General features: G+C 44.1%; 2 protein-coding genes and 1 long non-coding RNA gene across 3 annotated transcripts; 2 read left to right on the top strand and 1 right to left on the bottom strand.

Moving 5' to 3' along the window:
* The first annotated feature begins 200 nt into the window (after window positions 1-200).
* Window positions 201-3,958, top strand: gpr173 (G protein-coupled receptor 173). Its single transcript, XM_037243919.1, has 2 exons — window positions 201-1,180; window positions 1,869-3,958. The coding sequence occupies exon 2, from the start codon at window positions 2,014-2,016 to the stop codon at window positions 3,223-3,225; it is 1,212 nt and encodes a 403-aa protein (XP_037099814.1). The 5' UTR covers window positions 201-1,180; window positions 1,869-2,013; the 3' UTR covers window positions 3,226-3,958.
* A 2,889-nt stretch (window positions 3,959-6,847) lies between these two features.
* On the bottom strand, window positions 6,848-13,715 carry wdr13 (WD repeat domain 13). The gene is made up of 10 exons (XM_037239656.1): window positions 13,624-13,715; window positions 13,120-13,225; window positions 11,797-12,028; window positions 11,044-11,153; window positions 10,700-10,830; window positions 9,649-9,956; window positions 8,994-9,174; window positions 8,619-8,760; window positions 8,406-8,524; window positions 6,848-7,476 (listed from the first exon to the last, which is right to left on the bottom strand). Exons 2-10 carry the CDS (start codon window positions 13,158-13,160, stop codon window positions 7,292-7,294), a joined length of 1,449 nt encoding a protein of 482 aa, XP_037095551.1. The 5' UTR covers window positions 13,161-13,225; window positions 13,624-13,715; the 3' UTR covers window positions 6,848-7,291.
* On the top strand, window positions 10,942-16,238 carry LOC119115279. The gene is made up of 5 exons (XR_005096121.1): window positions 10,942-10,953; window positions 14,874-14,935; window positions 15,015-15,046; window positions 15,136-15,205; window positions 15,805-16,238. It is a non-coding gene; the product is annotated as an uncharacterized LOC119115279 (long non-coding RNA).
* The last annotated feature ends 36 nt before the right edge of the window (window positions 16,239-16,274 follow it).

Genomic DNA, 16,274 nt, shown 5'->3' with positions numbered 1-16,274 from the left:
TTTGAATGAACATTTTTCCCTAATCTTATGTTTAATATATTTAGAAACAAATCACAAAATTCCCTTACAGTGAAACATATGCATAAGCAATGAAATTTGTCTCACAGACATAACCTGCGAATAAGCAAGGGGGTGTTCGACGTATTCACAGTACCCAGCCCATCCACCCCCACCCCTCCCTTCCCGGTCTCTCCGCTCAACGAACAGAACCGAGTGATTCCGCAAATATACGAGCTGCGTCCGAGCGAGCAGCCATAATTGGGATTATTCGGGAATAATTCGCTCAATCCATCCGCTTCTTCTTCTTCTCTTGGCCTTCTTTCCCCCCCCTGTGTTTTATTTATTTGTTTTGTCCCCAGCGTCCAGCTTCGTCATTTCGACATCGCCGGCGCTGTGAATCTATTTGCTTTTGACGGTGTCATGGAGGGGTTTCTTTTTTATTCCAATCGGACTCTTCCCATGCAGCCGTCCACCTTCGTCGGACAGCAAAACAAAGACTGCATTTGAAGTGTAGCAAGGAAATCTATCGTTATTTCCTTTTTTTATTTTATCACCCCCACTGAAAGATGGAGAAAGAGATTTATGGAGGCGCTCGTGTGTGTGGACTGATTGTTCCGGTGCCAGTCGCCCAAATCCACGTCAAAACCATTCCGAGGGGCCGCGCGGCCGTTTTCCACCGTCTGTGGGTGGCTTTTTTATCCTTAGCATTGAAAATCTGACATCATTTGGATAAATGAACGCAACAAGATCTTTTTCCCCCTCCCCGTTCGTCCTCTGGAGAGCCACCTTCGACGTGATGCAGCACGGACTCTGTTTACACGACTGATGCTCGAAACCAAACGCGTGGATTTATATGTCTGGTTTGGAATTTTTTTTCCCCCTTTTTTTTCCTTTGCCATCGCGTGAAATGAGGGCTCAGCATCTCCATCATTTTCGGCTTGTCTGATCAGATGCGGAGTCTTCAGTGGGGGGAAGTGGGGTGTCTCGTGTTGATCATATGTTTCCCAATTGTCCCTTTGGATGGATTTATGCATAACAGGTGTTGTGCACAACACGAGCATGAAGCTTCATTGTGTGCGCTTCTTTTTCTCTCCGTGCAAGCGACGGTGAGACAAAGCGACTGCCTCTTTTTTCTCTCTCCATTTTTGGGGGTTTCTTTTGCAAAACGAGGAAATGAAAGGTAGGTTGAAACTGATTCCACGCACACACATACACACATGCACACAGCTAGAGGGGACCGTGACACCTGTTTGTGTTTTCCAGCCCATCCACAAGGCCCGGCCGGGCAGGCCTCTCGCTCCTTCCTGTAATGTATTAGTCGAGGTGGCAAAGGGCTATTTGTGTGATCAACATGAGCTTAGTGCTTGTGTGCGTGGCCTACATTGACAAGAAAGACCCACCTTGACTAGCACATTTGATGAAAATGTCTCCCCTGCCGTGATAATTACACTCACATTTATGTGTGGTGCAGAAAGGGGTGCGGTGGCGATGGGGGGTTGGGGAGTGGATGTCCTCCACTGACATACAAAGCATACAGTTTGGTTTGTTGGACATGCCCAGTCTCTTCGACAACCCCCCCCACCCCACCACCACCACCACCACCACCCCTACACCCCCGTGCATTCACTCAAACACCCACACTTGCACAAAGTATGCGAGCTGTTGTATCTTAGCAACGGGATAGGTAATTACTGAGAGAGCCGAGAAGCTGGCATGCTGTCGAGCTGCTGATCTGATCCCAGCCTTAAGAGGAACGGGGAAGATTTCCATGGCGGTCCTCCGTCTCTCGCCGAGGGAGGAGGAAGGTGGGGGGGGGATGGGAAAGGGCGCACACAGCCCTTCATGAAAATGTGCGTCTGTGTTCACAGGTGGCGAGCTTGTGGACAAAAGAGGAGAGGTGACGTGTAGAAAAGGCCTCTCCTTGTAAAGCAGACAACGGCCGTAAGAGGATCAGTGGAGCTTATAGGCAGGCAGGCAGAAGGCACGCCCGAGCGCAGGCGGGAGGCCGACGGAATGGCCAACCAGAGCTTCGCCATGGACGGACCGGGCAGCTTGCTGGCCGGGCTGGCCTCGCAGAGCGGCTCGGCCCGAGGAGGCAGCAGCAGCAGCAGCCACGGCGGCGGCAGCGGCGGGGGAGGAGCAATCTCGGCCTCAGACGTATCTGCGTACTTCAAACTCGTTTTCTTAGGCTTGATCATCTGCATTAGCCTGGCGGGCAACCTTTTGGTCTCTCTGCTGGTCCTCCGAGACCGGACACTTCACAAGGCGCCGTATTTCTTCCTGCTGGATCTGTGCCTGGCCGACGCAGTGCGCTCGGCCGCCTGCTTCCCTTTCGTCCTGGTGTCGGTCCACAACGGCTCGGCGTGGACTTACAGCGCCTTGAGCTGCAAAGTGGTGGCGTTCATGGCCGTGCTCTTTTGTTTCCACGCTGCCTTTATGCTCTTCTGCGTGGCCGTCACCCGCTACCTTGCCATCGCCCACCACAGGTTCTACGCCAAGCGCATGACGATCTGGACCTGCGCCGCTATCATTTGCATGGTGTGGACTCTGGCGGTGGCCATGGCCTTCCCGCCCGTCTTCGACGTGGGGACGTACAAGTTCATCCGGGACGAGGACCAGTGCATTTTCGAACACCGCTACCTGAAGACCAACGACACCCTGGGCTTCATGCTCATGCTGGCCGTGGTGGTTCTGGCCACGCACGGCTTCTACGCCAAACTGCTGCTCTTCGAGTACAGGCACCGCAAGATGAAACCGGTCCAGCTGGTGCCGGCCATCAGCCAGAACTGGACTTTCCACGGTCCCGGCGCCACCGGCCAGGCGGCGGCGAACTGGATCGCCGGGTTCGGCCGGGGCCCCATGCCGCCCACTCTGCTGGGTATCAGGCAGAACCTACACAATCAACACCGGCGCCTGCTGGGGATGGACGAGGTGAGGTCCGAGAGGAGGCTGGGCCGCATGTTCTACACCATCACCCTGCTCTTCTTGGTCCTGTGGGCTCCCTATATCGTGACGTGCTTCTGGAGGGTGTTCGTCAAGTCGTGCAGCATCCCTCACAAGTACCTCTCCGTCACCGTGTGGATGAGCTTTGCCCAGGCCGGAGTCAACCCCATCTTCTGTCTCCTGCTCAACGAAGATCTGAGAAAAGTGCTGCGAGCCCACCTGCCCTCCTATTGGAGGACTAAACAACACCTGCCCCAGGATGAGGCCTACTGCATCATGTGAATTGCACCCGCCCGGAGAATGTGCTTTGGAGCCAACCAGTGCAGGCACAGTGCCATTTCAACAAAGAATGTCGATATTTGTGCCAGAGGTTTTTGGAGGGGCGCAAGAAACCCGCTCAGCCAAACTCGATTGCCTCGTGATGGATTAATAGGTAAGCTCAGCCCGGAAAAGTGAGACCGATGCCATTTTTAATATCATGTTGCCTTACTTCAGCGCGACACACATCAGTGTCTGTGTCACTCAAGGCACAAAACTGAGCATTAGGACTACCGGATAAAATGTTTTGATTGGAACATTACAGACTTGAAAGACAGCAAAAAGAATTTGGAGAGTTTGAGTGATGGAGCGACCACCCCGGGACTCTGATTTGTGCTAACGGAAGGAGACTCTTTGATATCGAAGAAAGCGTTTTAATAGCAGTTATGAACCCTAACATGCTTGAGGTTTTTTTTTGGACTTCATTTAGGGTACGTTACATTTCTTTGTATCATAAGAAAAAAAAAAAAATGCCTGTTTTTCTTTATTTGTAAACGATACATGTTAAGCAGATGACCCTATTTTGAAATATGACTTGATTTCATATTGTAAAGGCTGTACAGGAACGTTAATTCCTGCTTGTGTGTGTTTTTATATCTCATTTTTGCGTAGGTGTGTGAGGATAAGCCTGCTCTGATGTTGCCATGTTAAAACTCCTGCTGTGTCATACTTGGGCCTGGAACACACGTAAAGATTTGTTTTTCAAATCATCGTTTATCAACCGACCCGACACACGACGATAACAAGTCACAATTTCTCCCCTCAAAAATTAAGACTTTCCGTTGTAAATCTTTAACATGTTTATTAATATTTAAGGTTGGTGCACCAAACCATTTTAGACCCAATTATTGGGACAAATTCACTCTTAACACACTCAAACCACAGGATACTCTTAAAGGATTATTTTATTAGGTTGAGTAGAAGCCAAATGATGACAAAAACAAACTGATTGTCTTTGTGTGTGTACCAGGCCTTGTACCAGTCAGAAAATGTGAGAGAGCTAAATGATGTTTATTTTCAACAAAAAAAAAAGTCAATAAGAACTGTAATAGTGTGGCTTGCGTATGAAACAAGCCATCAAATGAAGATGTGTCTTCAAAATGGATTCCAATACCATAAACAACATCAGATATTTAACATTAAAAGGAAACTAAACCCAAATCAATTTAAAAGCAAAAACACCATGTTGGCGCCAGCACTTGTCAAAACAAGGACCCTCTGATTCATATTGCAGTGAGAATGAACTAGATAATTAATCAACGTAAGAGGGGAGGGCGCCATGTTGGGTGAAAACAGAATGAGCCGTACTGAAGCTGTTTTATTTTTACACATTATAAACCAATTAAAAGTGAAAAAAGTGCTTGATAACAAACCAGGGAGAATTGTTGTATAACTTTGCCTCATTTCTCACACTTGAGAACTTGGATTTTTTTTTCAATAAGTGAAAGTAATTAGGTTTGATACATTTGAGTACACCTGTTTCATTCAAAATGGCTTGCAGCAAGGCAAAGTCAACATATCAAAACAAGAAATACAGTTTGCGACCATTAAAGCTGTTTTGTGAATGTCTGGCAAACATCTTTGCAATCTTAAACAAACGCTGACAAAAAAAATATTTGCTATGTGTGCAAATACTCGCAAACCTTCACCGCTCAGTGACATACGAGCTTCAGTAGGAATTTGAAGTGTGTCAGCGTTAAAGTTAAAACTAGATTCGGCTAATGGCCGACAGCAACCATGTGTAGCTTGTCGTTGCTGAACATTTACCAAGTATGTTTTGTCAGTAAAAAAAAAAAATTGCATAATATGCGGGAATGTCACATTCTTACAAATTCTCACTTGTGACAATGAAAAAGCAAGGTGACTAGCTGCAATGTTTTAAACTAGACTTATGTGAACAGCAGTTTATCAATAAGATAAACACGTTCAAAACACAACTGACATCTTGGGTTTAGCTCCCCTCTAATGTAAGTATAACAAAAATGCAAAACTATGGGTGAATCTTCAAATGAGAGGAAACAGTCCACTTGAAATTGCTAATGGTGATGTACATTGTATTCCAAATATGCAAATATTTGCAGATCTGTGATGTTGGGAAATGTTTTTCAAGTAACTATGAATGACGAAACCCAGTGGGGGTCAATGTGGAAGAGCGAACACTGAATGTTTGCGAGCCTGCTCATGTTTCCCTCCCATTTGAGTCTGGATCAAAGTTTCCGAGCCGGATAGTCCCGCTGCAAGTCAAGTCGCTGAGTCTCCAATTTGAGATGCAAATGTTTGACCTGTGCGGTCAATCTTGAACGTGGGTGGGGGGGGGCTAACTTGTACAGATGTTGATATGGAACGTCCAAGCAAAAAGTGAAATGAGGTCTGTGATTTTTACATCAAGCATTGCTTTGCGAGGTGATCTTGTGTAAACTGTACAGTTGAGCTGAGGTGGTTATTTTGCCCACTCGTCAATAAAGACTCTACTTTTGATGCAGTTTCTTTTTTTTTTTTTGCTGTCTGTGAGGCCAGACGGCCGGGCTGCTGTGGGGCACACTTTATGGGAAATGCAACAATATGACATCTGTACCTGCAGGATGGTTGCACAAACAAGCATTTTGGGCACCCTGAAAGGAGTACAATGGTTCCTTGGGACCTGACTTGGGAGTTGTTCGTGATACGAGTCGTTATACTGACAATTTTTGTTTTGCTTTTACTTCCTGCGCAAACTTGATTATTTATTGGAAAAATGACTAATATTACAGCATATTAGTTTAGTGGTTCTTTTATCACAAAGTGTTTAGGTTGAGTTACCTGACATGTTTCGGAACTACATGCCGAAACATGTCAGGTAACTCAACCTAAATCCTTTGTTTGTGATAAAAGAACCAGTAAAATAATTGACAAGAGAAAACAAAATGAACATAGGACAACTATTACAGCATCTTACTGAGTCAGAGCTGTAATATTCAATTTTTCTTCATTCGTTATACTTCCTCCCCTTGAAGGAGCGGCACAGCGAATTAGATTGCAATGAAAGGAGGAAGTATGTGACTTTATATTTGTCGTCTTTTCTATACGAGTTCCAATCCATGCAATTGATCTCAAATATAATCTTACAATCCAATTGTAATCCCTAGTTTAGGTTTAACGCAAAAAGTTGGTTAAGAGCTGACTATTTTAATCTTGTTTGTTATTTTGTTGATTAATACATGAAGATTAATTAACGTTAAAATTAAGTTGTAATTTACATTCTCATCCTCCTCCGTTCTAGAACATTCTATAATATGGTGTCATTCTAGTTAATCATCAGTTAAGAAACCGCTTCATACAGGATCGGCATTTGTTTGTTTAGGGGGTCATAAAGTAGTGGCTAAAATGTCAGCACTAGGGTATGTGGTTGCAGAAAAATAAATCTCCAGATTTACTACTAAATATAATCATAACAACCAACCCAAGGGGAGGGGCTTATACCGGAAAAGGAGGGGCTGGGGTTAGCCCCCATTCGAGCCGAGCCGAGCCGTAGATGGATGGATACTCACAACAGAACATTGTTTCGTATTGACAGCGCAGAGATGCACAAACAAGTTGAGTCAAGTCAGTCAGTTGCAGTCGTTTATTTTTGCATGGGTATTATCTTGCTCCATAAGCATCTGCAATAAATACACAAATAAGCACAAAGAAACTTAGAACATGCATAATGCTCATGCTCTCAAATCCAAATAGGGCAGAGCACATCTGAAAAGCAAAAAAGGCCTTTTGATTCCACGTATTGCATGAATACCATAACTACAGCAGTGAGACTGACAGTGTTGGAATGTTTCTGGAGACACCACAGGGAAGAAACATCAGAATACAGAAAAGCTCACTTGCACACAATGACAACGCACACCTGACTTTTCCAAAACACCTCCTACACAGCAAAGTGACGAGAATGACTTCAAAATCGAAAAGCAGCTCGTTACAGTGAAAAGACATCCACAGGCGGTTAGGGAACAGCAGCGTTTTTTTTTTTGGATTGGCCACTATGAAGCCTGTTCTTGCGTTACTTTTGCTCCCGCCTCCAGATGATCACCATGCCCGTGGAGTCAGCGGAGGCCAGCAGACTCTCATCGCAGTTGAAGCTGACGTCGAGCACGGGGCCGCCGTGACCTTGCAACTTGTTGACGATGGCCTTGGTGTTACGTTCCACGTCGAAGAAGTACACGCAGGCATCCTCACTTCCCGTCACTGTCGACAAAAAATGTCGCCATTTGCCGCAGAGTGCTGTTGTGTGCTCGGTTTGTATTGCTGCTCCACGTAAGAGGCACGTGTAAGAGGCATTTCAGCTAACTGAAGGTTCATTTCACTGTGCAAATTTTAATTATTTATGTTGGCATTACGTTTTCTGACTTTTCTTATGAACCGATAACTGATTACTTAACCGATTTGATGAATATTTTGGTGTTTCAATAAACAATTTCATTTGCTTTCATCTGTGTGTTCGCTTTTACTTTAAACTTGGGACAACTGGGAGTGACTCATGGCTTGAAGCAAGCACACCTCGCCTTTTATTTGGAGCAAGAGGGTAAGAACAGGGCGCGTGTTTAAAGTAAACAACCAGAGCCAATTTGCTCTTTGTTGCCTTTCTTCTGTTAAAGCCACATATGATCGGTCAAGATGCGTGATGTGTCGACGGTAAGCAGATAGGGAAAGTTACAGGGGGCGTAATGAGCGTACCAACTGGAGTGGCAAGAAAACGCAAAATTTGGACCCATTGTTAATGATAGCAGAGAGGGCGAAGGCAGAGCTCAGACTTTACAAACGGTATACTTTCTGTCAGAAACAACCTCCATTTGGTTAAGTATGTGCATCAATTGCAACTGCTGTTGGCATGCTCGAGTTCTACACAAAATGATTCCACCCTTTTGATGTTGTTTGTATGACGCAGTTTTGTTTTTGTAGCACTCAAGTTGTGCTAACAAAAACAATAACAAAATAACAAAAACAATATAAAAAAATAGTATCAAAAACAATATAAAAAAATTGGATGACAAGTGCTGAATATTACATCACAATTAAGGAATAAAATTAACAAATACAAATCTGATACAAATAAAAAGGTTTGAAAAGTACTGAAATGCATTTTTTTGTGGTCATCCCTAAGCAGGGCAACTTACCGACACAGGCGCCTTGTCTAAAAGACATAAGAGGGCAGAAGATGCTGTGAACGAGCTCTGAGCCGTGCTGGATGGGGAAGCTTCTCTTCAGCTGCAGCCCGCCTTCGTTGTCCATAACCCTGAAAACGTGACACGGGTTATGAGATCAAAAACAATGAAAGGCAGTGTTACATGATGCTTGTGTGTGTGTGTGCGTGCGCCAAGCAAACAGACCTGTAGAGCAGCAGCTTATTGACGCAGGCATTGACCAGCAAGGAGGGGTCTCGTGCCTCTCGGCTGATCCACGAGCGAGCAGAAATGCTGCAGATGGAGCTGCCTTCGCTCACCACCAGACGCTTCGCTTTGGTCAGCTTCCCTGCGTCGGGGCGGTCGAGGAAGAGATGGTGTGGATAAACAAATGGTCAACACAAGATTTGACACAGGCTGTGGGTAACTCCTTTCTTCACTCAGGACAACCTTAACCCATTTTTGAGAGTCATTAAAGACCCTCTAAGCCACAAGGGGCCAGTAGTATATTTTTTACATTTCCACAAAAGAGGTCAAACTCTGGCTGATCCTCCGAGATGATGACAACAGCTGCGACGGTACCTGTGGCCATGTCGAAGAGGAAGGAAAAGATGCTGCCTCTGTCGTCGCCCGCCCAGAGAATCCTCCCTGGAGAGTCAAAGGACAGTGACAGCACGCGGCCGGTGAGCTTGCTGGAGCCACCCTTCACCTTCTTGCCCGTGGAGATGTTTACCACCTGCAGATGATGCTTACTGTTGCCCACCTGTTAAAAGCAAGTCAGGAGACAATCCTGATAGTTTACACAGCAAAAAAAAAAAAAAAAAAATGCACATAAGGGTAATCCTCCCTCTCATCTTGCTTGCAGAGTTAATTATGCTATTGTACAACACTATCCCTAGAGCAGTAGTTCTTTAATTTTTATCGTTAAGTGCCTCCTAAAAAAAATGCTTGGCTCTCCACGTACCAACATCAAGACAACCATTTTTTTGTGATTATTAACCGCAACAGAAATTTGGGACTCAAACAAATCGTATGAAAAGTGAAAGTTAAACTCTGTAAATGATTAAATTGATGATCAAAAGTGGTGTCAATTAATGTGATAACAGATTAGCTGTCTACTAGTGGATCGATTGTTGCACCTCTACAGTATACAAAACATTGGATGTGCAAGAAGAGGAGATTGTGAGAAAACCAAGATAACCATTTCACTAACTGGATGAGACAAATTAAGACTCACAACAGTGAGGTTGTTATTCATCGGCTGGAAAGTGCAGCAGAGTAGCTCGCTGGATTCCGGGTCTCGAACTTCTCGGATACACCGGCCGTCCTCGGTGTTCCAGATCCGCAGGGTCCCGTCGAGCGACGTCGACACAATGACATCGTTGCTGAGGGACCAAGCAAAGTCTGTGACGGGGCCTCCGTGGCCTTTCAGAATCACCTTGACGGTGGGCGGAGGCGGGGACAGGGTCATGATGGACAGGGTGCCGTCCAGCGAGCAGCAAGCCAGGAGGTGCTTGTCGTCGTTGGCAAACTGCAATCGTGGTACTGCAATGAGGCAGGATGACGGAATGAGAGGATGCTCTCGTTCAACATAAGGTTTTGGTCAGGCCCGTTTTAGTTTATAGCTTGCACAGTATAGTGGACAAAAATAGAGGCGCGAGTTCACATTTGGTTAGTCATTTGGAATTGGCTCAGGTTTGCAGTGCCAGGCAGTAAGCAAAAAAGCAGTCTGCTGCAAAGTATCTTCAAAGGGTGTTGCAACCAAAGAGAGTAGCGTGACCAACTTCATCAACATTTTAAAGGGAGACAAGCAGCTAACGGGGAGATGTGCTGCTTTGTGCGTGGCTCAGGAAAACACGGGAGGCCAGACACGTCAACCATGAAACAGAGAACATTGCGAACATTTTTTTTACTTATGGGGAAAAAAGAAACCCGTTGAAAGGCAACAAGGAGTCAAGCAAGCTGCGCACGGTCAAAGACAAAAAAAAAAAAAAGCAATGATTTTGCCACGTTGAACCATTTATGAAAAACCACTTATTCTGACATTATCTGTAAACAAAATATCTATTACTATTTTCTATCCATTAACAGACTACCTGTCGATTAATTTAATAATCGATTAGTTGTCGATTGATCGTTACACTTCTAGTTTCAGGAGAAATAAAGCATTTTGCAAAGGAGGAAAAAAAAATCTAAAAAGTAAAAAAGAAAAAAATGAAGATACAGTATACCGGCTAACCCTGGCTCAAGACGAAACACCTATTACATAACCAACAAAATGTGCCTACCTGCAGAATCGACATGTTGGTCAAATATGTGGTGCATTCCAGCAAAGGCGTAATTTTCACTCAAAGTCGTGTCCCCAGCCATGGCTCGACTCGCTTCTGCCACCGAGGTTGGTACCAAACTGCCCGGAGGCCTGCAGAGTCCAACGACAACTGGTTTACAACTGGGTTGTCAGTACAGCAGCGTGTAACACATTAGTCAATTTGCACTGCAATCAAAGTCAACAGCTAAGAGGCAATTATCAATCCTTGCTGAGGTGACAACTGAATGATTAGCTGCATTAGCAGTATCACAATAAGATAAAATGCAATTTCCAAATTGCAATCACAATATTAGGGGGAAATACCTTTCGTCGTAGACAGCTCTGTTCATCTGGGCCTGCAGCTGGTAAGAGCCTCTACTGATGGACCGCCGGTGGCCACGAGCCCCTTGGGTGCGGGGGTCCTCCTCAAAGTCCTGCTTATGATGAAAGGAAAGGGAGACAAGAGTTGTCAGACTGCAAATAAGATTTTTTTGTTCTTACCAGTTTTGATGCATCACAACTGAACAACAGCACTAAAACACCAAAATCACATAACAGTAGTTTGACTTCCAAGCCTGTTTTGGTCTGAACGCAAACTCACGGTTTCGTAGATGTCAAATGAAATATTCACCATCCAAATTCATGAGAAAAGTATCACGGTATTGTATAACATTACAGAATTGAGTGGAATAAACTGATCTTGACAGAGTGTCTTTTCGTTCACTTTTTCTCTGGGCTTGACAAACAATTTAGGTATTTCTGTCACACTGAGCAGTGACCGACATGATCAACGTGCATTACCACAGTTGGCCAGTAGGGTCGATATTTTTACTGTACCTTCGAGCAAATTACACGCGCAGCCCTAACTGTGTTGAATGTGTGCCTTGTAAGCTTTTTGGCTCCAATTTTCCTGCCTGTAAAATTGGGAAGAGGCCACTTCAGACTCTGACATGATAACTGTTGTCTGACCAAGGCTGGGTGTGGTTATTAACAGCAACTGTGGTATTGAGCTGTGCTGATTGAGTGGCGCTGTTCGGTAAGTCAAGAAGAAGTCAATTGTTCAAGAAGAGTTCTGACCTCCATGCGGTCCAGTGTGGTGCGGGAACTGCGCACACTGCTAGCCCTGAAGCTGCTCTGCTCGGACAGCGGCCCGTAGCGTAGAGCCAGCAACTGACTACGCAGCCTCAGATACTGCCTGCGCAGCCCCGGCTCAAAGCCGCACTTGGCGTTCTCTCGAAGCAGCTGGCTGCGGCGGCGGATGTACTGAGTTCGGAACTGTGGGAAGGTGGGCGTGCGGTAAGCATTGTACCTGGGGCAGGGCAAAAAAGGTGATGAATGAGTAATGGAAAGCCATTTCAGCAAGTACTCTATATTCTTCATATCCATCTTAAGCTCTGTGTACTAGCACACTCATTTTACACACGAGTAGAATGTCTCTCACTAATAGTGCTACTGCCACTTACTTTTGGCTTCCCTGTCTCATTTGTAAACTACACTACTAGGCCCAACTGGTAGGCTCGTGTCATGTACTAGTAGCTTCTTGGACCATGGTACCAAAATTCCCAATAATTGTTTTGCCTCTATACAGTTATGGAGCCAGAGATTAACACAGATTTTTTTAAATTCCACTAGTAGCATTACTAGTACATAAGTGTCAACTAGTGCACATACTGCCTCAGCTTCTCAAATTAACATATACCGTAATTTTCGGACTATAAGTCGCGGTTTTTTTTCATAGTTTGGGTGGGGGGGCGACTTATACTCAGGAGCGACTTATATACATATATATGGGTTTTTTTCACTTTTTTGGGCATTTTATGGCTGGTGCGACTTATACTCCGGTGCGACTTATAGTCCGAAAATTACGGTACCCATCCAACTACTGCGCAGAAATGTCAAACAGTAGTGTTCCGGTTATTTATATCTGATAAAGGAGCGATAGCTGTAGAAAACTGCAAGAAATCTAATGTGAACAATGACGAGGCGGAAGTACAAGCCGAAACATGTCAGGTAATTCAACCTAGATACATTGTTTGTGATAAAAGAACCAGTTAAATAATAGTCAAAAACTAATTGTAGCTGTCTCAGATCACAGTTCAATATCTAGGATTCTGTTGCACATGTCTGCAAATGAATTGTGAGTATCTGACAGAAAAGCCTAAAGTATGCCTATACAGCCTAAACAAAAGCCTATATGGATCAATTGCAAAAGTGTCATTTGTTTTAAGCAAAATTATTTTGCAGATGTGTGATGAGGCAAAATTGAATTACAGAGAGCTACACTTATTAAAAGTGTTTACACCAAGTGTGTGAAGTGGATACGTTGAATATGAAGGGTATGGAATATTTTTCCATAGGATGAGTTGTTCGATGACTATCAAAATGTGCCCCTGGTCTCACCTTGCGTCCACTGCCAAAACCTGCTGCCAAACCGCTGCCATTAGACAAAAAAAGCACAGTAGGCGAAGAGCAAGCCACTGCCAGGGCAGGACCTACACAAACACACCTTTTGAAGAGAAGAAACGAGGCTTTTATTCAAGTGCACACCTTAAGATAAACATGTATAAGTACGTGAAACGGCCACTCGATTTTACTTGTATCAACCTCTACGATCACAGGGCCAGCATTGAAAGCATTTCTTCTGTCAATTTGACACCGACAGATAAACATCTAAAAAGCCAGTAATAGTCATGTTTTAGCTTGTTAGTTCTCGATTGTGGTTCGATGCTAACACGGGTAAGCTAGCAACTAGCAGACGAGCCACTCAATGATGACACACACACACGATAGTTTAACTCGATTGCTTCACTTGAACTAAGGGGCGCGCTGCTTATTAGTATATACAGATTGGTAAAGATTTACTTGACTGGATATAGCGAAGAAATATGTTAGAAAGCGACGCACTTTCCTAGCTTTTCTCCATCGTCGCGCTTCCGGGTTCGTCACGTGACCAGGCAGTCACAGGAGGGTCATACCCGGATGAAGACGTTTCCCACAAATGTAAATTTGCAGATGAAACAAAGTTTGTATTTTTCTGAAAGAACGGCATCTTTGTTTACTTTAAATATCTACTGCTAGAAAAAGGACAGCACTCACGGTGCCATTTCAATGTCTTTAATGTTTGTTTGTTTGTTTGTTTGTTTGTTTGTTTGTTTGTTTGTTTGTTTGTTTTTACTTGTGACCCCTGGCATGTTTTAGTTTTTGTTTTGGTGATAGGCTGTCGGACGGACGGATGATTCATACTTATAAGTATGAACAAATATATTTGTTCATGTATCTTGTTGAATGTGTATTGCAGTAACATTAAATAATTTAAAAGAATCGTATTTTCCTATCATTGCCGATAAATACTCATACAAGTCATGATCAGTGTTTTCGCATAGATTAGGGGGCCCAAATTTTTTCCTCCGAGGGTTGCATACAGAAAAATAGAAAGATGCAGGGGTCACTTTGAAATGTTTTGACATTAACTTATTAAACATGGTAAAACCAATCAAGCAAGCAATAATTAACATGGTTTCTAACTATATACATAATACGTATAGGCATTTTTGGAAAATGCCTACTGCTAAAGTGATGAGGCAGATTAGGGGTGGTTGGGAGTGGCCTGAATCTCATCTTCTTGATAAGGCAGATTGGGGGCGGTTGGGAGCGGCCTGGATCTGATCTTCACTTTCTTTCAGAACCAAATCAAATCTGTAGTAAATTGATGAGACTTGAGATTGGAATCCTTAGTGTGATATTGTCACACCTTGATACCAAACAGATAGCAGATCAAACCATTTTAGTTTCTGAAACTAAATTATTTTGACTCCCAAGTCCAAAAATGTTGTCACTTTCTTACGTCTCAAGTTAAGTCATGTGACTCAAGTCCCCTCAATTGTGCTACTTCCTGTCCTATTTATGAAAGGGTGTGTTTTGATATTGACATACCACGAACAATAGATGCACTGACAGTTCCAGTGGCTTGACGTATGACAAGGTCAGCTGGGCGGTTTTGCCTGGCTCAGCACAGAGGTGCAGAGCCGCAGGACGCGCCGCTCAGCTGACGGGGCTCTTTGCTTGTTTAGCACCGCTTTTTCTCGAAGGGGGCCCGCTGGCCCAGCTATTCAGCCACACCGACCATAAATGACCGCGTGGAACAGCACGTTTAGCACCGCATTCTGAACAAAACAGCATCGACTCTGGAGCACAGCCAAAATGCCAGGAACGAAAGGTGAGCAAACATACGATAACGTCCACAAACTCGCAGCACATCGTCCACTTTTATTAACGGTAACCGTCAATGTTTTTAGGTAACAAGTCGGACAAGAAGTCAACTACCAAGGTGGGAAAATGGTTACTACTGTACATATCTGTAACATTGTCTTTTCTTCTTTCCTCACAAAATGTTCTGATGTGTCCATGTTTCCGCAGCAACCTCAGAGTCCTAAAGAGCAGCCGAAGAAAGGTGATCAGAAAGGAGATGACAACAAGAAGCAAGGAGGTAAGCATTTATATGAAGCACAAGACATTAGGGCCGCGGCTATCAAATATTTTTAGCAGCGATTATTCCATCAACTATTCCATTAATTAACCGATAAAAATGTAATTTGCAGAATGTACGTACGTGTAAAATACTTTTTACTATCACTGTCCGTTAACAGATTATTACCAAGATTAGAATGAGGCAATATTTTTAACTGAGTGCTACTCTAGTACTTATTTATATGTGACACTTATAGCGGCCTGCAAATCATTATTTTTTTCACGGTAGATAAAACTGTTATCTTTTCTCCATTATCTCCGCATCTTTTCAGAAAATGTTCACCATTGTTTTTCGAAAAGTTAAAACAGATATTTGAAAATATCTTCAAGGGATTCGACACAAAGATGGAAACAACACAAATGGCAGAATGTTGAAAACAGGATTTGGAATTGTATTAGTTAAACAATGCTTCTAAAGCAGTGACTCTTTAAGTTTGTTAGGCTGTCTCTAGTGGTAAGCGAAAGAATTACTTATTTAAATACAATTAATAATGAGTGTGAAACAATTTTTGTTAAGTGCCCAGTGAAGCTATCTGTCCGTGTTTCATCCCCTCGCAGGACAGCCGAAGGGAGAGAAGCAGTAACTTCCAGGCCTTTGTGAAGATGGCACTGGAGACGTTGCTGGGCTCCTGCCGTCGCAAACACGGGGGTCCTCGGAGCAGGCAGGGCTAAGCCGAGTTCACCGCCCCCGAGCCGGATTGTTGGGTGGCCTTCCAACACGACATTTGCTCATCTCTCTCTCACAGAGAAGGAAAATCAAACGGATTCCAGATGTCTCTCCCTCTCCCATGTTCTCAGCCTTTATCTGTGACCACACTGTCCACCCAACATGCTGGATGCTTGTACTCCAGTCCCCCCCAAAAAAAATCATTGCTCAGAGCAAGACCCCATTTTGTCACCCTTTCCCAACTCATCCTCAGTATGGACTGTTTAACAGTCTATACATTTTTCTTGTAAATAATTATTCAAATAAACAACTCTTTCTTACATGATTTGAATGTGACTATTGATACTTTTTATAGCAGGAA

The sequence above is a fragment of the Syngnathus acus genome, chromosome 2 (assembly GCF_901709675.1).
Source record: "Syngnathus acus chromosome 2, fSynAcu1.2, whole genome shotgun sequence".
Lineage (NCBI taxonomy): Eukaryota > Metazoa > Chordata > Actinopteri > Syngnathiformes > Syngnathidae > Syngnathus > Syngnathus acus.
Note: the sequence above shows the minus strand (reverse complement) of the source record. Positions and strands in the feature narration are given on the sequence as shown.

What these genes read in the sequence shown, in the direction of transcription:
- wdr13 (XM_037239656.1), bottom strand. Translation starts at nt 13,160, where the DNA reads ATGGCAGCGGTTTGGCAGCAGGTTTTGGCAGTGGACGCAAG. An exon ending in TGAATAACAACCTCACTGTT is followed by an intron (nt 9,175 to 9,648) that starts GTGAGTCTTAAT and finishes TGCTTTTAACAG; the next exon opens with GTGGGCAACAGTAAGCATCA. An exon ending in AATAAGCTGCTGCTCTACAG is followed by an intron (nt 8,525 to 8,618) that starts GTCTGTTTGCTT and finishes TCACGTTTTCAG; the next exon opens with GGTTATGGACAACGAAGGCG.
- gpr173 (XM_037243919.1), top strand. Translation starts at nt 2,014, where the DNA reads ATGGCCAACCAGAGCTTCGCCATGGACGGACCGGGCAGCTTGCTGGCC.